The 25,504-nt window shown below is 46.8% G+C and overlaps 1 protein-coding gene across 1 annotated transcript in view; it reads left to right on the top strand.

Moving 5' to 3' along the window:
* LOC139766190 (neural cell adhesion molecule 2-like) overlaps positions 1-25,504 on the top strand; it is a 67,821-nt gene that overhangs the window by 30,333 nt on the left and 11,984 nt on the right. The window contains exons 2-10 of the mRNA XM_071694462.1: positions 6,423-6,555; positions 9,709-9,917; positions 12,263-12,373; positions 18,436-18,639; positions 19,779-20,026; positions 23,927-24,136; positions 24,393-24,530; positions 24,746-24,905; positions 25,313-25,421. Of these exons, the coding sequence (XP_071550563.1) occupies positions 6,423-6,555; positions 9,709-9,917; positions 12,263-12,373; positions 18,436-18,639; positions 19,779-20,026; positions 23,927-24,136; positions 24,393-24,530; positions 24,746-24,905; positions 25,313-25,421 (1,522 nt within the window). The remainder of the gene's footprint in view (positions 1-6,422; positions 6,556-9,708; positions 9,918-12,262; positions 12,374-18,435; positions 18,640-19,778; positions 20,027-23,926; positions 24,137-24,392; positions 24,531-24,745; positions 24,906-25,312; positions 25,422-25,504) is intronic.

Raw genomic sequence — 25,504 nt, 5'->3', positions numbered from 1 at the left:
GAGACGATAATTGACTACACTGAGTGGTGGAGACGGGCGGGGGAAGAACGAGTTATCCCACAGGGGGAGGGAGGAAATATTATGCCAAAGAGAACGATTTCCTGAGCTCATTTTTGGCGATTATGACCCTTGTTGGTGGTGGGGTCAGCAGTAACGGGTGACATGTGACCTGTGTGTGTGTGTGTGTGTGTGTGTGTGTGTGTATGTGTGTGTGTGTGTGTCACGAGGACACATGAGGAAGCACCAGACAGACAGACAGACAGACAGACTCATGATGAAGCTATTTATTATGATGGATTTATGATCTTCATTCATTACTCTCTAATTAATGACAATGTAGCGACTGGAAATAATCACCCACTCTGTTCTTGAACGAGTCTATTGTTCAGGTCGTATATAACAATAGCCGGTCGTGTATAACAATAGCCGGTCGTGTATAGCTGGTCGTGTATAGCCGGTCGTGTATAGCTGGTCGTGTATAGCTGGTCGTGTATAAACTCTATCTATAATCAGGTGTTTCTTCACATGTGAGTCGAGCAGGTGTTGTGGGCCGATGTTTATGGTTATAGTGTTGTGAGCAATGTGGATAATGTTTATATAACAGTGTGACACAAGATAAACCACGAGCAAGATAACTTAGAAAAGCGAAGATTTACATGATAACCTTGGCTGTACATCCGGGGTGATCCCCCATGATAACAATATTATGAATGGTGATAACATCTCCAGCATCAGTGAGACGTATGATAACCCATGCTGATAACAACATGATGATAACACGATGATAACAACATAATAAGATTATGATAAGATAACACGATGATAACAATATAACAAGATGATGATAACAATATAACAACACGATGATAACAAGATAACAACATGATGATAACAACACGATGATAACAAGATAACAACATGATGATAAGATAACAACACGATGATAACAAGATAACAACATGATGATAAGATAACAACACGATGATAACAAGATAACAACATGATGATAAGATAACAACACGATGATAACAAGATAACAACATGATGATAAGATAACAACACGATGATAACAAGATAACAACATGATGATAAGATAACAACACGATGATAACAAGATAACAACATGATGATAAGATAACAACACGATGATAACAAGATAACATGATGATAACAAGATAACAACATAATGACAACAAGGTAACAACATGATGATAACAAGATAATAACAACATAACAAGGTAACTACCACTCTGGTTCCCGGAAGTACAATGGTTATGTACGAGTCATGTCATTAACTGATTAATTAATATTTATTGCTGCTGTTGGAAATAATTATCATGAAGCTGAATGATTTCATGCCATATTCATTCATCTATTTATTTCATACATACACATGAATTATCCCAGGACCAATATATTCAAGGTACACACACACACACACCTGGTGCTGGTCACCATCTTCCTGCCAAACGCTCCAGCAGCCAAGCCTGCGCTACCTCCAGTAGCAGGGACTCTCAACTCCTTACTTTGGAGACGTTCTCTGAAGACGTTGTGCACTGTGGTGCCGTCTGGTCTCCCGTGATTATTCTTTTCCACTCGCAGTGTAACCTCGAGCTGGCGGAGTCCGGTAACACCTCTCTCTCTCTCTCTCTCTCTCTCTCTCTCTCTCTCTCTCTATATATATATATATATATATATATATATATATATATATATATATATATATATATATATATATATATATATGCGTACACACGTGCGTACACATCCAATGTTTACCTCTGTCCCCACCCCCACACCCGAAACCTGGTGTTGTCTAGAAAGACCCAACTTACTTATGAAGACCCAACTTACTTATGAAGACCCAAGTTACTTATGAAGACCCAAATTACTTATGACGACACAAGTTAATTATGGAGATCCAAGTTACTTATGGAGACCCAAGTTACTTATGGAGACCTAAGTTACTTATGGAGACCCAAGTTACTTATGGAGACCCAAGTTACTTATGGAGACCTAAGTTACTTATGGAGACCCAATTTATGTATCTAAAGCTAATTACTCTGAACCCAATTTACTCATCTCAGTAAATCCAATATGAATAACTTAGTCACGTTTGATTATTCATTTAACTAACTGTCTATCGTTCTGTGTATCTAACTTCCTATACCTCTATATCTATCGTTCTGTGTATCTAACTTCCTATACCTCTATATCTATCGTTCTGTGTATCTAACTTCCTATACCTCTATATCTATCGTTCTGTGTATCTAACTTCCTATACCTCTATATCTATCGTTCTGTGTATCTAACTTCCTATACCTCTATATCTATCGTTCTGTGTATCTAACTTCCTATACCTCTATATCTATCGTATGTGTGAGTGTGTGTCGTATACACAGAGAATGATCCCTTCCCGCCACACATATTGCCGCCTCTATGCTACTGGATTAATGGATACCGACTCCATTTGCCATTAACCTTTGACCCTTGACCTTCTGGTCCAACCGTACCTACCTTGAGCAAGACCCTACGACCCTTGAGCACGGCGGTACGACCCTTGAGCACGACGGTACGACCCTCGAGCACGACCCTTGAGCAGGACATGTGAGTGCGGTATACCCTGACCTCCACGTACACGTTATCACAAGGTCAGATAGATAGTAAGCTTGTTCACGATAGACTATCTTCATATCACGAGATAACTGGGAGGTATGAATGACCCCCCCCCTAACTACCACACCAGGCCTAATCACCCTAACTGGAGAGGAAGGAAGGACGAAACTACTTGGTTGACTTTACGTCTCGCGGCTGGCAAGCTGGGTTCGAACCCCGCCATGAGCAGGCTCACATGGGGAAGGTTTATATGACGTGATAACAAGGGAACACGTGCGACACGTGTTCCCCAGACCTGTACACTGGGTCTCCCACCATCACTAACTCTGTCTCATTACTGTCTACCAACACGAACGGTACACAGCGGTACATATACCTAGTGTACCGTGACCAGCATGAACGGTACACAGCGGTACATATACCTAGTGTACCGTGACCAGCATGAACGGTACACAGCGGTACATATACCTAATGTACCGTGACCAGCATGAACGGTACACAGCGGTACATATACCTTGTGTACCGTGACCAACATGAACGGTACACAACGGTACATATACCTTGTGTACCGTGACCAGCATGAACGGTACACAGCGGTACATATACCTAGTGTACCGTGACCAACATGAACGGTACACAACGGTACATATACCTTGTGTACCGTGACCAGCATGAACGGTACACAGCGGTACATATACCTAGTGTACCGTGACCAGCATGAACGGTACACAGCGGTACATATACCTTGTGTACCATGACCCATCGCTGGCACGAACGGTACACAACGTTACACACACCTTGTGTACCTCGACCCACTACTAACAACATGAACGGTACACGAGGGTAGACAACAACCCGTGTGCCGCTCCCCTGAGAGAGGGGGAAACAATTCGTTTAAACTGTACAGAAAACATTTAATTTTTTTTTTTCCACTATGGTAAAATGTTAAATAGAAGGGTAGACTGTAAACGTAGTTTGTTTTTGTAAATGAATATTTGTAAACGACAACATGGATTCTGTAAATCTGGAAACACTGGAGCTTAATGACAAAAGAATACTAATTATCTGGTAATTCCTGGAAATATAGACGATTCTAAACATTAAACTCCAATACTTGTATATTCGTACGCTGATTGGATGAGGATATAGGGATTTCCAGAAAACGGAGAGAGAGAGAGAGAGAGAGAGAGAGAGAGAGAGAGAGAGAGAGAGAGAGAGAGAGAGAGAGAGAGAGAGAGAGAGGGGGGGGGGGATGTCTGATGTCCTGTACCACAGTGTACCACACCTGGTGGTGAAGCGTCCTCTATTCTGCTTGCTGACATCATCATGCATTCACCATGCATTCACCATGCACTCATCATGCATTCATCATGCATTCACCATGCATTCATCATGCACTCACACCTCACGCACTTGCCTTCACAACACACTCAGCCGTCATCATTAGTAACACCACCACACACTTATACTTTACTACACACTCACCACCACACACTTACAGTGGACCTCTGTATAAAGGCTGTTCTCCCGACCTGACGTGGTCACGAGAGATGGTCGCTGTATCAGTGTCGTCCCTTATACACCAGCCAGGCGGACGACCGGTCGTTGTGTATGATGAGGGGGGGACCTGGAGGTGACCATGGGAGGGGACACGGGCAGGGTATGGGAGGGGACATGGGTGGGGACATCTGGGGAATATCTGCTGGATCCCGACGGTACAGCTTCTCTCAAGTGGTGTACCTGCTGTACCCACTGTATATATATATATATATATATATATATATATATATATATATATATATATATATATATATATATATATATATATAGCCTCATTTTTCATGCTTCGTCCTTAAGAGTAGCTGTAAGACGAATTCCTCATGATACACAACATATGCCTGATGCTGGAAGGCTCTGTATGAAGAAATCTGAAAAATATCTGTTAACAGTGTGTCTCATCTGTTAACAGTGTGTCTCATCTGTTAACAGTGTGTCTCATCTGTTAACAGTGTGTCTCATCTGTTAACAGTGTGTCTCATCTGTTAACAGTGTGTCTCAGAGCAGCATCCGTTAACAATGTGTCTGTGTAACAGTGTCGAGGTCAAGTTGGTTCAGGCTTCAGAGGAGACACTGGTTTTAATGGTCCTTAGAGAGAGAGAGAGAGAGGGTGGGGGGGTGCGTCTGGAAGACTACATTGTCTAATAGTTGCAGGTCTGGAACCACTCACTCATCTTTATGGCACTGTCTACAGGTCACAAGGGCACATGACCTTTAAAGCATTCAGATATAAGAGGTCATTATGTCGAGCAAGAATAGGAATCTTTCTCCTCTGTTCTTCCTCAGCTGTAAACGTCTTTAAGACGGATGATCCTAGACACAGTCTATAACAACTTTCTCTCTGTCACTTCCACTCGCGCCTCACTCGTGTACATCTTTGAAACAAAAGAACAATGGCCTCACTTGCTCTCCAGCTGACACTATGAAGTACCGCACCGTCCACATCCCAGTCCTACAAACTGCTATTCTATCCCATGCACGCCTCGCACCTTCCTGAATGTTCATGCTACGACATCCTGACAGTTGTACTACACTTACTACCAATCCACGGTGTTTGCACTGCCATATCTTACATGATCGAGCCACATACTGTGTCCAACACGTCCATCTTCTCCATGTCACTTGCATTCAATGCCTGACAGTGTCTTCTATACAACACTGCCGGGGGTCGCTGTATCCTCAGACATACTCGTCTTTGCCGTAGTAGACACACACACACCTGCCCAGTACAGTCCTTCCACTCTCACTCTCGTGTATCCTCTTCTCCTCCTCGCACTATTCATCTCCTCCCACAATAATTTTCTTTAAATATTTTCTTAAGATTTTAATGATAGTTTCAGCTCATCTCTCACTGCCTGCAGAGTAACAAAACATCCCTCTACCAGCTTGGTAAGGTCATCACCACTATTTCCCACCATCATCACTATATCTCACCAACATCAGTATTTCCCATCATCGTCACTATTTCCCACCATCGCCACTGTTTCTGTCCCCTCACATACGCGTCATGCCGGTGCATGTAAGTGTCCAATAAACTCACTAAACCAATAACAGATCAAACGAGCTGCTAAATTGTGTTTGTCAAACATATTCATACATCTGACTATCAGTAGGCAGCCAGGAATAATTTACGTGCGTTACCACGACAAGTCTGTCTGCTCAACTATCAAACCAGAGTGAGCTGTGATGGCCTAGATGGAGGGACATGGTTGTGAGGGTGTTGCAGACATGGTGTATGTGATACACAAGCCAGACATGTTGTCTGTGAGGGTGTTGCAGACATGGTGTATACAAGTCATGGTGTCTGTGAGAGCGACTGCGTCTGCGTTGTTTACATTACTCCCTTGCAAACCTCCAGGTTCGTATATGCATAAAACAGGTTTACCACAGCCAGGTCGACCCATTCCAGGATTACCACTGGAACTGCGCTGTGTCCATAGCCAGGGTCTGGGGGGGTGGTTCCTGTGGAGGGGGGTGAGGGGAGGGGGTAGGGTAGTTAAACTCGGTTGGATGGTCCAGCCAGAACACAGTGTACAACTGTTCTGATTACAACCGCCACAGATCCATTAGCCAGTCTACACCACCACCACCACCGCCACAGATCCACTAACCAGTCCACCCTCCACCACCACCACAGGCCCATCACCACCACCACAGATCCACTAACCAGTCCACCCTCCACCACCACCACAGGTCCATCACCACCACCACAGATCCACTAACCAGTCCACCCTCCACCACCACCACAGGTCCACTGACGGAGGTGGAGGCGCTCGAGGAGGGCCGGGTGCTGCTGCCGTGTCAGGTGAGCCCTCCAATCTCCAGCGACGACACCATCCTCGTCCTCTTCTACAGGAGGACCGTCGGCACGCCCATATACAGGTGAGAGCCACGCCCATATACAGGTGAGAACCACGCCCATATACAGGTGAGAACCACGCCCATATACAGGTGAGAACCACGCCCATATACAGGTGAGAACCACGCCCATATACAGGTGAGAGCCACGCCCATATACAGGTGAGAGCCACGCCCATATACAGGTGAGAGCCACGCTCATGTGCTACCGCTACGGTTGTTGTGGTAGGTGGAGACACGTTCACGGGTGTCATATGGTTACCGTGTGGCAGTTCAGTAGGTGCTGGCCCTTTGTGATATCTATTTCCTTCACTACACCGCCAAGCTTTGGATCTCTGCAGCCTATCGTGTCTTTCCTTACAACCATGATCGCAGGAATACTTTAGAACGTTTTCCTTCTTCCCTTATTGCTCCTTATTATCAAACTTTTCCATATTTCAAACAAGGCCTCGCCTCAGAGAGAGAGAGAGAGAGAGAGAGAGAGAGAGAGAGAGAGAGAGAGAGAGAGAGAGAGAGAGAGAGAGAATTTTGATTGTGTCAACATGAGGAGACGTCTCTCAGTTGTGACCAACATTGTGATCTCTTCCCGTAACATGTTCGCCACTTGGTACCACTGTTGTGACATGGCGAGTCATCAACCCACACTTGTTGTAGTTGTTGTTGTTGTTGTTGTTGTTGTTGTGACTGGCCTCTGGCGATGGTAAAGTTTGAGGAAGTTTAAAGTGCCAAGTTATGTGTGCTGCTGGAGGGTGGGGGGGGGGGGGGGTGATCGTTAGGAGAAGGAGGCATTTCTGCTGCTGTTCCCGGGGTCAGACAGCTGGTGCTGCTGCTCTGCAGGGCAGACAGCTGGTGCTGCTAGTGTTAATACCTCCACAATAGCAGCACCAGCTGTTTGGCTCTGTGAACACACACACACACACACACACACACACACACACACACACACACACATCTTGCTGCCCCAACATGTCCTGGATGTTCAGTGTGTAGTCTGGTCTTGATGAACTTAACCCAACAATGTAACAGTGTAAACATTTTCCAAACATCAGAAACGTGGCCTTTGTTTTGTGTGTGTGTGTGTGTGTGTGTGTGTGTGTGTGTGTGTGTGTGTGTGTGTCGGTAAAGATAACAGAGTTCATTCAGTGTCAGAGAGACACATTTCACTGACAGATTATCATCATTCTGAGACTAATTGTCATACTCACAACATTGTTGTCATCAGAGTCTACTAACGTGTACGACCCTCGGGCACGACCATACGACCCTCAGGCACGACCATATGACCCTCGGGCACGACCATACGACCCTCGGGCACGACCATACGACCCTTGGGAAACCTGGAGTCCGACAGCATGACCCCTGACCTCATCCATAAGGGTCAGGTCAAGGACTACGACATTATACCACAGGGTCGCGCTGTTGCGCTCGTGTCGTATGGTCGTGCTCAAGGGTCGTACTGTCGTGCCTCAGGTCAAGTCGTCGTGCTCAAAGGTCGTACCGTCGTACCCAGAACTTAAAGCGATGTTTATCATAAACGTCAAAATAAATTCCTTAAAATTCTTCTTGATAAACCAATTTAGTGGAGAGATTAATGTGGCGCCAGATGATTAATATGATCATTGGTGATTATCTGAGGATATCTCACTCGGTTGTTCACCATTAATCATTACGTTGTCTCAAATTACATTATAATACGAAGTTCATTATACAGTTAAGGTGGGGGAGGTGGGGGGAGGGGGGAGGTAATTAGGCTAATGACCAGCACAGTGGCCAAGTTTGCATCATCATCAAAAACTGTCAAGGATGATTTTTTGAGTTCTCTGCTTGGGATAATTACTTACACTTTCTTAAAAGCATCAAAGTAATTCATCATGTGATGACGAGTCTGTGTTGTGAAGGGAATCGTATGTTGAGTTGCAGTTGTGTTTCTGGCAGAACTTCTCTTTGTGTTCCATGTTGCCTTGTGATCCTGACTTTGTGTTTCATCACTGTGTTTTATTGTCTTACACACACACACACACACACACACACACATACACACACTTTTCCACATTATATTCTACATCACAAGAAACCATTTTCTACACCAAACCATTAACAATGGGGTAACAAGCGATGAAAACAATAGTCACTCGCACTTGAGTCAGTTTCAGTCAAGTTTCATGTCCATCAGATGTTTCAGTCAAGTTTCAGGTCCATCAGATGTTTCAGTCAAGTTTCAGGTCCATCAGATGTTTCAGTCAAGTTTCAGGTCCATCAGATGTTTCAGTCAAGTTTCAGGTCCATCAGATGTTTCAGTCAAGTTTCAGGTCCATCAGATGTTTCAGTCAAGTTTCAGGTCCATCAGATGTATTTAAGTGCAACAATAAAGTTGTTTACTTTTTCAGATATGAAGAACACAATATTTTTTTTATATAAATTGTATGGTTGTACTTAACAAGCCATGATACCTTCCTTCCTAAACATACATGCAACATACAGTAAGACATACATGCAACATACAGTAAGACATACATGCAATATACAGTAAGACATTTTTCACGTCAAATTTGCCTCCAATTTTTTCAATCAATTTTTGAACCGATTTTTTTCAACAAAATCCACCATTTTTTTTTCTCCTTCAAAGTAATTTTCTAAATAACTTTTTACATCTGTTTTATCAGTCAACATTGAAGGATGTTTCTGTCTTCAAAATATGCAGCAATTTATGAATAATTTGGCTTTGATGAGATTCTTCAATTCACAATCAATAATCAATTATCAATAATAAATTACTATTTGTTGTATATTTTGAATCTTGTGGTTCACAATCAGTAGATCATAACTCACAAGAATTACACTATAACCAACACGTACAATAACACTGCACTGAGTAAGTCACTTTAATTAAAGCAGGTAAACTTATATAAGCCGCCATGGCATACTAATGTAAACCAACGAGGTGCGCAGTGTATATCAAGCAGGTACACCAATGTGGGTCAAGCAGGTACACCAATGTAAACCAAGCAGGTAATCTAATGTAAACCAAGCAGGTAAACCAATGTAAACCAAACAGGTAAACCCATGTAAACCAAGCAGGTAAACTTATGTAAACCATAGATGTAAACTAAGCAGGTAAACCCACTTAGGGCATGAAGTTAAAGCCATGTAAACCAGGTGAGTATGTGTCCCCGGCAGCATTGATGGTCGTAATGGACCCGTGCGGAGAGTACAGCATTGGTACAACCAGGAGACACTGGGCTCCAGGGCCTACTTTGACCTGTCCTCAGACCCGCCAGGTCTGGTGCTCAGCCCCGTCACCTCCTCTGACCAGGACGAGTACCGCTGCAGGGTCGACTTCAGGTCAGCCCCCACCAGGAACGTCAGGGTCAACCTCAAGGTCATAGGTCAGTAGCCTCATTGTCTATCTAGCTACCTACTCATCCACCTGTCTCTATTCTCATGATCTGTCTATCTATCTATGTACATGTCTATCTATCTATATCTATCTATCTGACCTTTCCCTGAACTGACACACAGTTTTTTCACAACTTGTGGTGACGCCAGAATCGGTCGCCTTTTCTAACCATAATTAAAGACTCATAACTTTTCCAACACTTTCAGGTTTTATGAAGAAATTATCTCAAGCGTAAACTTTAAATTGGCAGGAGATGAAGGTCATGGTAGGTCGTGGTATATATATATATATTATTTCCGGGAGATCGTCGCTGGACGGGTCAGGTCAGCGTGTGGTCATGACCTGTCCAGGATCTTCCAATTACTGGTGTACAGTAAGTCTCTTCATGTGATGACGTCAGGACGTAGTGATGATGACGTAAAGGCGTAGTGATGATGACGTCAGGATGTGGCAGTAAAATCATGTGTGTGTGTGTAATTGTGCCGACATATACACGCACGCACGCGCGCGCACACATACATATATATACACAATTATCCATACATACACGTTCACACCATCACACACCCATACATATAGTCACACACAGCCTCACTCACATATCTCTACATATGTACACATCAACACACTTCCGTGATGTAGTGGGTAGCCTGCAACCCACCAATCCAATGTGCACGGGAATCGAATCCCGGACGAGGCAGCCAACCGGTTCACAGTAAACCCAGCCGTTCATCCTTCCCTGTGGTAACTCTCTCCCCGGAAGAGAGAACCATTGTCTCGCTGCAGCACACGAGGAGGTGTCTTGACCCACCCTCCACACCCCTGAGGAAAGGGTCAACAAATCTATATAAATACCAGGAACAAAAGATATAAATTCCCCTCCGGGCGGGCGGGACTTCCCAGAACGGACAGGACAGCGGCCCTGGACTGACCTGCCTTATGTGTGGGAACAAATTCCTTTGTAACTCACACTAGGTCATTCCCAGTGATGACGAGTATAATACCAGTTATTCCATTAACTTCATGACGTCAGACCCCTCAGGGAGGTGGCCAGTTAGTAGCTCACAAACTGTGTTCAGTGGAGGATGGTGCGGTCGCACCATGTCATACGACCAGTTCAGTGGAGGATGGTACGGTCGCACCATGTCATACGACCAGTTCAGTGGAGGATGGTACGGTCGCACCATGTCATACGACCAATTCAGTGGAGGATGACATGATCACACCATAAAAAAAAAGCTGACCTGACCTGATCACAGTCCTATAATCCCAGGCCATCAGTGCCTCCTGCAGGAGATCAATCCATGCCATCTCTTCATCCATGACCCCATGTTTAAGCCCTTCCCTACATGTGTAATGACACACCCGGAACGGCAGCAAGACCCAGACACACCACACACTAACCCCCCCCCCCCCCAGCATCCTCCTCAGGTCACCAGCTGCAGGTCACACGTCCCTCACTGGTACATACCTCAAGCCTCGTTACGTTACGTGACGGTAGGAATCACAGTCATGTGTCCACGTGCCCGTCACTTCCTCTCTACTAATTACCGTCTGAACTCGTCTTAATTACCCTCTACCATCAAATTACCTTCATCCCTGACCTCTCACAAGCGTCCTCAAGTGTACAGGTCATGCACGAATGCGGCCTGCCTGACCCGCTTGAGATTTTAGCATAAAAATGATCTTGATTAGCGAGTAAACATGAGCCAGCCAGCTGCTGTGAGGTGGACCTCCGCTACCGTGGTCCGCCTCACCGCCGCTAGGGGTCAGGTTAAGCTTGGACCGATCAGTAATCGTAACTGAAGCTAAACGTAATTATTTTCATACTTTTGAGCAGTTCAAATGTAATTCCACAACAGCTAGTTACGTCATGGTACTACAGCCACACGTGTGTGTGCACATTGGACGATCCTGATCCACGTACACGTGTCTGTATACACAGTACACTTATATGGTCTTGATGCTTGGTCAAGTAGGTCATCATAAGTAGTAGTAGTAATTATCATTATATTATCATTATCAATATTATCATTATCATAATCAATTATTATTATAATCAATTATTATTATTCTTATCATTATCATTATTGTTATTATTATTATTATTATTATTATTATTATTATTATGATTATCATCATCATCATTACTATTATCATTAGCATTATTATTATCACTATACCAGTGTCCACTTCTCCTGTGACCTGACTTAACCTGACCTAGCCCTATCTTGCATGACACCCCCACCCTTTCTCAAGTGACCTGCACTGTACCTAGTCATCTCTGTGTGACCTCGTGTCGCCTCCTGACCTCTGACCTCGTTCTGCCGGCAGTGCCTCCCAAGAAGATCCGGGTGGTGAGCGAGGCGGGTGTGGAGGTGAGCGGGGTCATAGGACCGTATCCAGTTGGCGCGTCACTCAGTCTCCACTGTAGGGTGGACAATGGTGAGTACTGGGGGGGGAGAGAGAGAGAGAGAGAGAGAGAGAGAGAGAGAGAGAGAGAGAGAGAGAGAGAGAGAGAGAGAGAGAGAGAGAGAGAGAGGATGTGAGGAGACTGCTGGTGACGTGACTATCAACAAACGTGGAACACTAAAAGACTTTTCCCCTAATGGTAACAGCTGTTGACCCTTGCCTTTGAAGATGTGGCCTTCTGTTACCTTTCTTCTCTCTCTCTCTCTCTCTCTCTCTCTCTCTCTCTCTCTCTCTCTCTCTCTCTCTCTCTCTCTCTCTCTCTCTGTATCTATCTATCTATCTATCTATTTCTCACCTGGATGTGTAAGACATGTTAGAGAGACCGGAGGAGGTGGATCAATACGGAATGTTTTCTTGGCATGAAGTTTTCATGAGATTTTGCAGTGGTCATATATCTTCCAGGAAGGTTCACATCTGAGACAACTGATCGACCCAGATGGTGACCACAGGAGGTGGTCAGGCTACGGAGGCGCCCACCCAACACAGTACACTCGAGGGTCATGTCCGGGCACGACCCTGGTATCATACTGGTTGTAAATCCTCGTGTAAGACATCAGGGCGAGGTGGACTACTGTACTGTGGTACTGGGGGAGCTTGTGGTACTGGGGGGAGCTTGTGGTACTGGGGCCAAGATAAAGGATACCTACGTAGCCCAGAGGCCGACTGGGTCAATCAAAGGTCACTGAGCTGACCTAGGTATGTGGGATCCCCACACCTATCACAAAGAAGGAAGAAAATGGACTCGTTCTCTACAACAACGACCAACTGAAGTGTAAACAACAGTGGGAGTTATAATGGTGGGTGACAGTCTTAGTGAAGGCTGGAACACACAGAGACGCAGGTGATCAACTGGGAGAAGAGGTTAATCAACCTGACTGAAGGCCATCACTGAGCCAGGTGAATTATACACTTGGCGGAGGCAAGTTGGTTGACCTGGCTCTCACCACACACAGGAAGGTAGTCAACTCCCACCAGGCAGGTGAAGCTTGTGGCAAAGGGCGACCACATCGTCATCCACCACGAAAATAAACACAAGATCTGAACACAGTCCAAGGATCAAACTTTACATGACTGGTCTGAGCGACAGAATACATCTTGCTCTTCATACGGAGGATGAATTTGTGGAATAATTTCAAAACGAAACAAAAAAAAATGTTTCCTGAAAGTTAAAACATTGTAAGAAAGATAAAAATAAGAAGCGAATATAAGCTGGCACCCCACCTGGATAACTGGGACAGTAAAGGGAGCAGTGATTCGCCGTCAGTAAAGACGTACAAGATATTCATGTTGTTAACATAAAAATATGAACATCAGCAAGAATTCGTCATCAATATGCAGAGGCAATGCAGAACACAAATATAGAAGAAACATGACAAATGAACTTTCCGAAGTGATAAATATATATATATTCACAAGAAATTCTTTAGGTACGTAAGGCAAAGACAGAATATCAAATATACAAGAAAACCACTGACAATGAAAAATCTGTGGCGATGATATAGGATATGACAAACACACTTACCAAGGCCACCAATTCTGTACAGACGATCCAAGATTTATACATAGACCTCAATAACAACATTTTTTCTCATGTTGATATGACGAAAACTTAAATGTGAAGGGAAGGATGAGCGACGACCATCTGACATACACGCCAGCAGACTGTACTGTGAGTTCAGCTGGTAAATTACGAAGGCAACATAAGAAACCAAGTGAGTCGAAACTGAGAAAGGTCACCTGTTAACGTCTGCATTGCTTGTATACAAGACGTGAGGAAAGAGATGAGGAACATACTTAAAATCATGGCCCAGCAGCCTCACCTTGTGCTCTCACAAGAAAAAAATATACCGAAAAATTGTATACACATAACACACACTCATCATGGCCACCGCCATTTCAGATCCTGTTCTGCAGATTCAACAGACATTTTCTGTAACACATACGAGAACTGGCACTCGGTAGTACCTTCATATTTAATATACCTGGATTTTCAAATGGCATTCGACAATGTACCACGCAAGAAAGTACTGCATCAGCTGCAAAGGCGTGGCACAGAAGACGAAATACATGAACGCACTTTGCGACTGACTCACTGGGAAAGATGAAGGTGTAGTGGCTCAAGGTGACAAGTGGAATGCCACAGGGATCGGTCCTTCGTCCCATTCTGTTTGGTAATATATATATATAAGCGATGTAGAACTGGATCTCAATAATACGATCTCAAAATTACCTGTTGATACGAAACTAAGAGATAGGTTATGAGAGGAGGACAAGTGATCCAGCTAGATCATAGCATATCAGAAGAATGGTCAGACAAATAGCAAATATTATTTACCGTATACGATTAAAAAATTATGCCCTCTAGAGATGAGAATATAAAACGAGGCTATAAAATGCCTGGATATCAGCTATGCAGAGTAAATGAAGACAAGTACCTTCGAGTTGCTATCAGTGATGAGCTAACGCGCACTACACCGGCGCAGTGCAACACCAATATATCGAACCGAATGTTCGGTTCTACAGTCACCAACATCACACACAACACACCAGAATAACTCATTGCGACGGGTTGGTACGACCACACCTTCAGCATGCAGCCCAGTGCTGGTCCTTCCGCTACGAAAAGGGGAGAATAAAACCTTGAACAAGTACGTACAAAGTCTACAAAACTAATTCCAGTTCCAAGAAATCTACGATATGAAGTGGTTAGAGGGGGGGCAAGCAGATTAAATCACTCGTCTCTCAGGGAGGAAAACCTTGCCAGTAATTACATAAAGATCATCAAAATTCTGAATAAATTCTACAATATGAATTATGGAAATTTTTTGACACACAAGTCAGTAAGGCTGCAAGAAGAAATCTTATGAAACTTGAAATCTGTAGCTAAAATTTTAAGACAAATTTAAGAAGTTTTTTGCAAACAGAATCAATTAAGATTTGACTATGTTGTTTGGGTAAAGACTACAAAATTCTTTGTTTGTCAGACGAACACTTCATCAGTTTGGGTATATACTGATTGAAAAGAGAGGAAAAACCATTTGGAACTATGTGGTATACAGGGGATGACGTGGGCTGAACCAGAGCATGTGAGGCAGTAAGGGTAACCATGGAAGGTGTGTGGGGCCTGGATGTGGATAGGGAGCTGTGGTTTCGGTGCATTATACATGACAGCTAGAGACTGAGTGTGAGCGGATGAGGCCATTTGCTCATCTGATCCTGGCGCTACCTCGCTGAGAGGGAAACGGCAAACAAAAATGTGATTGCAGAAATACATTTTCTTTCATTCCAGCCAGAAAGAACGACGTCCAGGAGGGGCAATACTGCTAGTGTGTGGTGCAGTAAGATAACACAGATAAGTGCTCCTCTTCTCTCTTTCCGGGAAAACGCCAAGATCGCTTCATGTATGATTCTCTCTCTCTCTCTCTCTCTCTCTCTCTCTCTCTCTCTCTCTCTCTCTCTCTCTCTCTCTCTCTCTGGCCTTGTGGGGAGCAAAGTTATAAGAGAAACAGGAAGAAGTCGTTGAGTCCAGAGTGTTTTCTTTGAATCAGTTTTACGAGATTTTCAAGTGGCGGTATTAATTTGCGCATCTCTCTCTCTCTCTCTCTCTCTCTCTCTCTCTCTCTCTCTCTCTCTCTCTCTCTCTCTCTCTCTCCCTCCCTCCCTATATCTATCTATCTCAAGCATCACCGGGCAGGGGTCAGTCTCCCATTCATGACCACAGTGGTTATCGACCCTAGCGTACCGCCTCTTCACCCTTGTTTTGACACTTGGCGCAGCGGGTGGGTGGAGTGGCTGGGAGGGGAGGCGCCTCAACAGTGAGGCAGTCATGGCTTCTGCAGGAAGCAGCATGACTGAAGTAGTCCTCGTCGGACGTGACTTAATATTAAACCGGTAAACCAAACACGAACTTAAAACATCTGATGAAGGCCAGCCTCAACTATCTATCTGCCTATGTATGTATGTATGTATGTAAATATCTATCTATTTGCCTATGTATGTATGTATGTATGTATGTATCTATCTATCTATCTATCTATCTATCTATCTGTCTGTCTGTCTATCTATCTATCTATCTATTCACCTATCTGTCTGTCTATCTACCTATCTACCTATCTATCTATCAATCTATCTATCTATCTATCTGTCTCTCTGTCAACCTATGCATCTGTCTGTCTATCTCTACATCCATCAATGTCTATCTATCTCATTGTTATTTTCCATATATTGTGTCAGTACGCACCTGCCTCCCTCCGTGGCCCAGCAGTGACCCACACCTCCAGCTCACCTTACCGTATCACCGGTGTTTGTTATCCTTATTTTCACCTCAGACGGCTCCTCCGTCTTATCACTCAGGCAACTGATAACAAGCACTCACCTTCAACGTTGAAGTACTTACAACATAAGTGCCTCTTGTTCAGTGTAAGTGTGTGTACTTGAGGATCTCAGCCAACCCATTCATGATACACTTTAGGATCTGTGTATTGCACTCACCGAAAAATGGTTACCTACACCGCCGGTGTAGTGTAAATACTGACTCTCTCTCTCTCTCTCTCTCTCTCTCTCTCTCTCTCTCTCTCTCTCTCTCTCTCTCTCTCTCTCTCTCTCTCTCTCTCTCTCTCCCACATCCTCTGGGTAACCGTCCACGCGTCGACCAATCATCTTTTCATTACCCACCTGGCAATCAACCATATTATGTTGGCTAATTACCCAGCGTGGCACTCAAGGGTCGTTACCCTGGTGGTCCTGGGTCATTGCCCTCAGGGTCGTGTATCGTGGCACGACGGTACGATCCTTGAACACGGCGGACGCTACGACCCATGCGCACGACGGTACGACCCATGGGCACGACGGTACGACCCATGCGCACGACGGTACGACCCATGGGCTCGACGGTACGACCCATGGGCACGACGGTACGACCCATTAGCACGACGGTACGACCTTTGAGTACAAGGTTACGGTGTGTTATAGATATTGTGATGCACAGTAGGTAAGTCGTCTCAAGCCTGGTGAGGTTACCTACCAGTGTGTTCCCTGGCTCACCAGGGAACAAGGAACCACACTAGGCTCACCAGGGAACAAGGAACCACACTAGGCTCACCAGGGAACAAGGAACCACACTAGGCTCACCAGGGAACAAGGAACCACACTAGGCTCACCAGGGAACAAGGAACCACACTAGGCTCACCAGGGAACAAGGAACCACACTAGGCTCACCAGGGAACAAGGAACCACACTAGGCTCACCAGGGAACAAGGAACCACACTAGGCTCACCAGGGAACAAGGAACCACACTAGGCTCACCAGGGAACAAGGAACCACACTAGGCTCACCAGGGAACAAGGAACGCACCAGTAGGTCAGAGTACCACAGAAGGCTCACCTGTGTTTCCTGAAGAGCAACAGATAAGGTTAATCAGGATGTAGATAAGTGTGGTGGTGGTGGTGGTGGTGGTGTGGTGGTGTTGTGGTGGTGTGGTGGTGGTGTGGTGGTGGTGTTGCTGAGTCACGGGGCACGGAAGAGAGAGCCATTGATCGGATTATTGAACAGCTGTTGTGGTCCTCGACTTCCTAACCTCTGACCTCAAGTGGGGAAGCGCCGAGGTACTCATACCATTTTCTTCCACCTTGGTACTGGTACTACTGACACTACCTGGTACTGGTACTACTGACACTACCTGGTACTGGTACTACTGACACTACCTGGTACTGGTACTACTGACACTACCTGGTACTGGTACTACTGACACTACCTGGTACTGGTACTACAGGATACCAGGAATGACAATTATAAACGAGATTTGTTTTCTCTTTCTCATTTGTTGATGGGAAAGACAAGAGTGTGGGTGACGCATGTAGATACGGTGATGATAACAACTTGTTATGACTGTCTTAAAGCGAGTGATGTGTTGTTGTTAGGGTTATCTGCATTGTGAGGTGTCCACACCTCCACCTGACCTGGACTCAGGTCGTACATCTGACCCGTCTCCAGGTCCACCTGATCTGTCTCATGACCCCTCTCTCCCCACCTGCTAGGTCGACCTGCGCCTCACGTGACCTGGTGGAACGAGGATACCCTACTGGATGACGTCATCGAGGAGCAGAGCGCCCAGGTCACGGTGAACACGCTGACCTTGCCCGCCCTGACCCGGAGTGACCTCTACCTGGTCCTGACCTGCAAGGCCTCCAACTCCAACCTCTCTGTCCCGCTGGCAGCCGCCGTCACGCTAGACATGAGCTGTTAGTTACCGTCTGTCTGTCTGTCTGTCTAGTGTGTGTGTGTGTGTGTGTGTGTGTGTGTGTGTGTGTATGTGTGTGTGTGTGTGTGCGCACGCGCGGGCGATCCCTATACCAATGGGGACCAGGTACATGACCACGACCAAACCATCACATACACTTCTACACATTCCTGCTATTCTCGTGTGTACATCCATTCCCATGTACGCAAATGCTGGCGTACATCTTGTGACCGTGAGAGACGTGTACGTACACCAGTCACGAAGGGTAACGACCTGGCCAGCATATTGTGTCGTGTGTAGTGCTGCAGTTAATGTGGAGGGCATCATTACCAGCCATGATGACGAGCACCACGGTAATTAAGATCTGCAAATCAACAAATTTTGCCTGGAGCACATGTGATGCCGCTACGTCGCGCAATGAGAGAGAGAGAGAGAGAGAGAGAGAGAGAGAGAGAGAGAGAGAGAGAGAGAGAGAGATTCGGATATTTGATTATGTTCTCAGAGTCACAGTAAGGGGAGAAGTTCCCATGGGTGGGACGCTGGGCCCAACAGTATTTGTGATAGTGATGATGGTCAGTATAGTGACAATGGACAGTATAGTGATGATAGTATAGTGACGATGTGAATAGAGTGATGTCAGTGTAGTGATGATGATGGTCAGTGTAGTGATGATGAAGACCTATGGTGACGTCACTAGGAGTCTAATATCATGATCCAGTGTGTACATGATACTGCTGCTGTTCCTGTACACCAGCCTTCACCATCACTCTACATACACCAAGTATGACGGTACATAAACAGAAGGGAAGTTAAAGTCCACCAGAAGTATGAGTGTGAGGGAAGTGTGGGGTTGCCTAGTTACATATATGATGGTAGTATGATAGTGAGGAAAGTTTAGTAGGACGGTGAGTGTGAAGTATGAGGACAGTGTGACCATAAGTATGAGAGAAATATCAAGGATGAGGAAGGCCACGGAGCAGCAGGATGATCACACAGTGTGACATCATCATCATCATCATCATCATCATCAGTGACATCATCATCATCATCATCATTCACAGTGAAGTATAAGTGTGTAGTCAGTAGTCTGCTGGTGAGTATGAGGTGTGGTGGACCTGACCAGTGTGTCCTACGTTGTAGTCCCGCCGCTGGACGTGAAGATCCTGGGATCGAAGGCGGCGCCGCTGTCGGAGGGTCGACAGTACAAGATCGTGTGCGAGTCTTCCGGGTCACGCCCGTCGGCGACCATCACCTGGTGGAAGGACGGCATGCTTATGACGGACGCCAGGACCAAGGTAAACCATGCTCCCGACCTGTACACCACGACCAAGGTAAACCATGCTCCCGACCTGTACACCACGACCAAGGTAAACCATGCTCCCAACCTGTACACCACGACCAAGGTAAACCATGCTCCCGACCTGTACACCACGACCAAGGTAAACCATGCTCCCGACCTGTACACCACGACCAAGGTAAACCATGCTCCCGACCTGTACACCACGACCAAGGTAAACCATGCTCCCGACCTGTACACCACGACCAAGGTAAACCATGCTCCCGACCTGTACACCACGACCAAGGTAAACCATGCTCCCGACCTGTACACCACGACCAAGGTAAACCATGCTCCCGACCTGTACACCACGACCAAGGTAAACCATGCTCCCGACCTGTACACCACGACCAAGGTAAACCATGCTCCCGACCTGTACACCACGACCAAGGTAAACCATGCTCCCGACCTGTACACCACGACCAAGGTAAACCATGCTCCCGACCTGTACACCACGACCAAGGTAAACCATGCTCCCGACCTGTACACCACGACCAAGGTAAACCATGCTCCCGACCTGTACACCACGACCAAGGTAAACCATGCTCCCGACCTGTACACCACGACCAAGGTAAACCATGCTCCCGACCTGTACACCACGACCAAGGTAAACCATGCTCCCGACCTGTACACCACGACCAAGGTAAACCATGCTCCCGACCTGTACACCACGACCAAGGTAAACCATGCTCCCGACCTGTACACCACGACCAAGGTAAACCATGCTCCCGACCTGTACACCACGACCAAGGTAAACCATGCTCCCGACCTGTACACCACGACCAAGGTAAACCATGCTCCCGACCTGTACACCACGACCAAGGTAAACCATGCTCCCGACCTGTACACCACGACCAAGGTAAACCATGCTCCCGACCTGTACACCACGACCAAGGTAAACCATGCTCCCGACCTGTACACCACGACCAAGGTAAACCATGCTCCCGACCTGTACACCACGACCAAGGTAAACCATGCTCCCGACCTGTACACCACGACCAAGGTAAACCATGCTCCCGACCTGTACACCACGACCAAGGTAAACCATGCTCCCGACCTGTACACCACGACCAAGGTAAACCATGCTCCCGACCTGTACACCACGACCAAGGTAAACCATGCTCCCGACCTGTACACCACGACCAAGGTAAACCATGCTCCCGACCTGTACACCACGACCAAGGTAAACCATGCTCCCGACCTGTACACCACGACCAAGGTAAACCATGCTCCCGACCTGTACACCACGACCAAGGTAAACCATGCTCCCGACCTGTACACCACGACCAAGGTAAACCATGCTCCCGACCTGTACACCACGACCAAGGTAAACCATGCTCCCGACCTGTACACCACGACCAAGGTAAACCATGCTCCCGACCTGTACACCACGACCAAGGTAAACCATGCTCCCGACCTGTACACCACGACCAAGGTAAACCATGCTCCCGACCTGTACACCACGACCAAGGTAAACCATGCTCCCGACCTGTACACCACGACCAAGGTAAACCATGCTCCCGACCTGTACACCACGACCAAGGTAAACCATGCTCCCGACCTGTACACCACGACCAAGGTAAACCATGCTCCCGACCTGTACACCACGACCAAGGTAAACCATGCTCCCGACCTGTACACCACGACCAAGGTAAACCATGCTCCCGACCTGTACACCACGACCAAGGTAAACCATGCTCCCGACCTGTACACCACGACCAAGGTAAACCATGCTCCCGACCTGTACACCACGACCAAGGTAAACCATGCTCCCGACCTGTACACCACGACCAAGGTAAACCATGCTCCCGACCTGTACACCACGACCAAGGTAAACCATGCTCCCGACCTGTACACCACGACCAAGGTAAACCATGCTCCCGACCTGTACACCACGACCAAGGTAAACCATGCTCCCGACCTGTACACCACGACCAAGGTAAACCATGCTCCCGACCTGTACACCACGACCAAGGTAAACCATGCTCCCGACCTGTACACCACGACCAAGGTAAACCATGCTCCCGACCTGTACACCACGACCAAGGTAAACCATGCTCCCGACCTGTACACCACGACCAAGGTAAACCATGCTCCCGACCTGTACACCACGACCAAGGTAAACCATGCTCCCGACCTGTACACCACGACCAAGGTAAACCATGCTCCCGACCTGTACACCACGACCAAGGTAAACCATGCTCCCGACCTGTACACCACGACCAAGGTAAACCATGCTCCCGACCTGTACACCACGACCAAGGTAAACCATGCTCCCGACCTGTACACCACGACCAAGGTAAACCATGCTCCCGACCTGTACACCACGACCAAGGTAAACCATGCTCCCGACCTGTACACCACGACCAAGGTAAACCATGCTCCCGACCTGTACACCACGACCAAGGTAAACCATGCTCCCGACCTGTACACCACGACCAAGGTAAACCATGCTCCCGACCTGTACACCACGACCAAGGTAAACCATGCTCCCGACCTGTACACCACGACCAAGGTAAACCATGCTCCCGACCTGTACACCACGACCAAGGTAAACCATGCTCCCGACCTGTACACCACGACCAAGGTAAACCATGCTCCCGACCTGTACACCACGACCAAGGTAAACCATGCTCCCGAGGGCCTTAGCAAGGAGTGCCTCTCTGTGGTGTCGTCCGGAGGCCTTAGCATGAGTGCCTCTCCTGTGGTGTTGTCCGGAGGGCCTTAGCATGGAGTCCCCTCTCCTGTGGTGTTGTCCGGAGGCCTTAGCATGGAGTTGCCTCTCCTGTGGTGTTGTCCGGAGGGCCTTAGCATGAGTGCCTCTCCTGTGTGTCGTCCGGAGGCCTTAGCATGGAGTGCCTCTCCTGTGGTGTCGTCCGGAGGGCCTTAGCATGGAGTGCCTCTCCTGTGGTGTCGTCCGGAGGGCCTTAGCATGGAGTGCCTCTCCTGTGGTGTCGTCCGGAGGGCCTTAGCATGGAGTGCCTCTCCTGTGGTGTCGTCCGGAGGGCCTTAGCATGGAGTGCCTTACATGTGGGGCGGAGTGTGGGTGCCCTACCGTGGCACCGAGTGCTGTACAGATGTGTGCACCTCAGTCTGTGTTGGAAGGTCATGGTGGTGGAAGCTTCGCCTGAAGCCATCGGTGTGGAGGATCATCAGTGTCTCCACAACATTGAACAGGATTCCTGATTTGATACTGATATTAGCGAGTCATGTTGGCGCACCTTCAGGCACGAGTTAGAAACCCTATCTTAGCTGAGTCTCTCGTCGAGAACATGTAGACGTTAGGATCCTTATTAGAAACCTGAGGCAGTAGGTCAGTGTTTACAGAACTTTAGGTTCATCTAAGCATTTATCAGTAATGAACAATAATGAAGCACAACAACAAAGACGGATCTAAACTGAAAAGGTTTCAGACAGTAAAGATCCCAGACGGTCTCTATGTCTCATGGTTATCAAGACATGGAAAACATGGACAGCGAGTTCCGTATATGATATGTCTTAGTATCTGAGATATAGCATCTCCTTCCTACAGCTATGTCTCTATCTATGTCTCTATCTATGACACATAACAAACTCATAAAGTAAACATCTGGCCCCGATCCCCGAGGCTGGCCGAGCTCTCATGACACACATCAATTAAGGTTCCTGGATCTATATATTACCTTACGTTAGTCTTCAAAAGTTATTTTCGAACAAATGAACATCTTCAGAAGTTTACAAGTAGCGCCATCACCTACAGTGTGTGGCAAGTACTTAATTCATCAGCCGTGGTATCTGGCATAGAAATAGCAGACTGTATGTTCCAAGCATTAAGAGGATTTATGACGGATCGAAACATATTCTCGTGATTCATAGTGACTGGGCAAACAACGTCGCACCACAACACGTACATACATTAAGCCTCTATGTTCCTATGTTGTACACAACTTTATAAATCATTGCCTGGCAACAGTCTCTGCCAAGTGTCCTGGCCAGCTCGCGTCCCCCTGCCACAGTGACCCCACGTATTTCTCCCACATTTGGCACAAATGTGGAGTCGTTTATGGGCGGGAGGAGGGGCGAGTCATGTCGTTATCAGACTCAACATGTGCCGAGTGAAGAGCGTTTCCCGCTCTTGTGTATAGACGGAAAGAATCTAACTCCACACAGACGTGGTGGACAGGTGAGTCTCGTCCGTCCAGTAAGACAGGTTTGGACAGTGATAACTTTTCTGTCTCGTATGTTATGCAGTGATACGTTGCCGCTTCTGATTCTCCCCTTTAGTACCGTCCCTTTCCACACCTTCACAGCCCCAGACGTCCCTTGTACCAAATCTTAACCCCTTCCTATCCATCTGTCCTCTCCAACGTCCGTCAAGAGTCCCTGGCGTCAGGGAGCTACGCTAGACTGAATAATAACCCTTTACTATCCATCTGTCCCCCGCAGACGCGCCTCGACTGTCCCTGGCGGCGGGGACGACCCTGGACATGGAAAACATCAAAGAAGGTAACGATGTTTACTTCCAGTGTGGTATTAAGGCCAACCCCAACATCTACAAGGTCCAGTGGTTCCATAATGTAAGTAACAAACTTGTGGCTTCACTACACGGTTGAGCGGTTCACCACAAGGTCTAGTGGTTCAATATAAAGTTCAGTGGTTCACTGTAAGATCCAGTGGTTCAATATAAAGTTCAGTGGTTCACTAAAAGGTTCAGTGGTTCACTGTAAATAATGTTCAAGTCTCCCTAACAGCCAGGACCTTGCCCCAGTAACCCCCGTGCCGTCTCCTGCAGGGGGAGGAGCTGGTGCACAACGTGTCAGGCGGCATCATCCAGAGCAACCGATCGCTGGTGTTGCAGGGGCTGAGCAAGACGTCTTCAGGCCAGTACACATGTTCCGCCTCCAACCTGCAGGGAACATGTGGCTCCAACGCCGTCCAACTCAGTGTCAAGTGTGAGTGTCATGTGTCATAACTCTAAGTGTGTGTGTCATATGTGCAGCTCAGTGTCAAGTCTGAGTGTCATATGTTGGGAGCTCTGTCAAGTGTGAGTCGTGAAGGTTGAGGATAAAAACTGAGCTTTGTGTCAGGTGTCAAAAATCTTGTGACTCAGGTTACAATTTTCTTCCCTCCAAATGTGTCAGAATGAGAGTTATTCAATCGTTAAGAAATTTGACCTTGAATTAGAAGGAATGGTTAATGACGTCATCAGAATCAGGTACTCACAACAACCAAACACATGATGGTTGATGATCATACACTACTACACAGTGACCCATGCTTTACTTACAGTGACCCAGTGACCCATGCTTCACTTACAGTGACCCGTGAGGCACTCACGGTCTTGTGTTTATATTGACAGTCTCGCCCTTGTGTCGACCTGGCCAGACGCTGGTCTACGGTGCAGGCAAGATGGAAGAGTTGAACATTACTTGCAGCGTAGAAGCGCACCCAGAACCCACCTCCTTCAGGTAGGTCCTGCAGCAGGAGCCTGAGTCCTTCAGGTAGGTCCTGCAGCAGAACCCACCCTCCTTCAGGTAGGTCCTGCAGCAGG

The sequence above is a fragment of the Panulirus ornatus genome, chromosome 57, assembly GCF_036320965.1.
Source record: "Panulirus ornatus isolate Po-2019 chromosome 57, ASM3632096v1, whole genome shotgun sequence".
NCBI lineage: Eukaryota > Metazoa > Arthropoda > Malacostraca > Decapoda > Palinuridae > Panulirus > Panulirus ornatus.
This window is presented reverse-complemented; position numbering and strand designations above follow the sequence as displayed.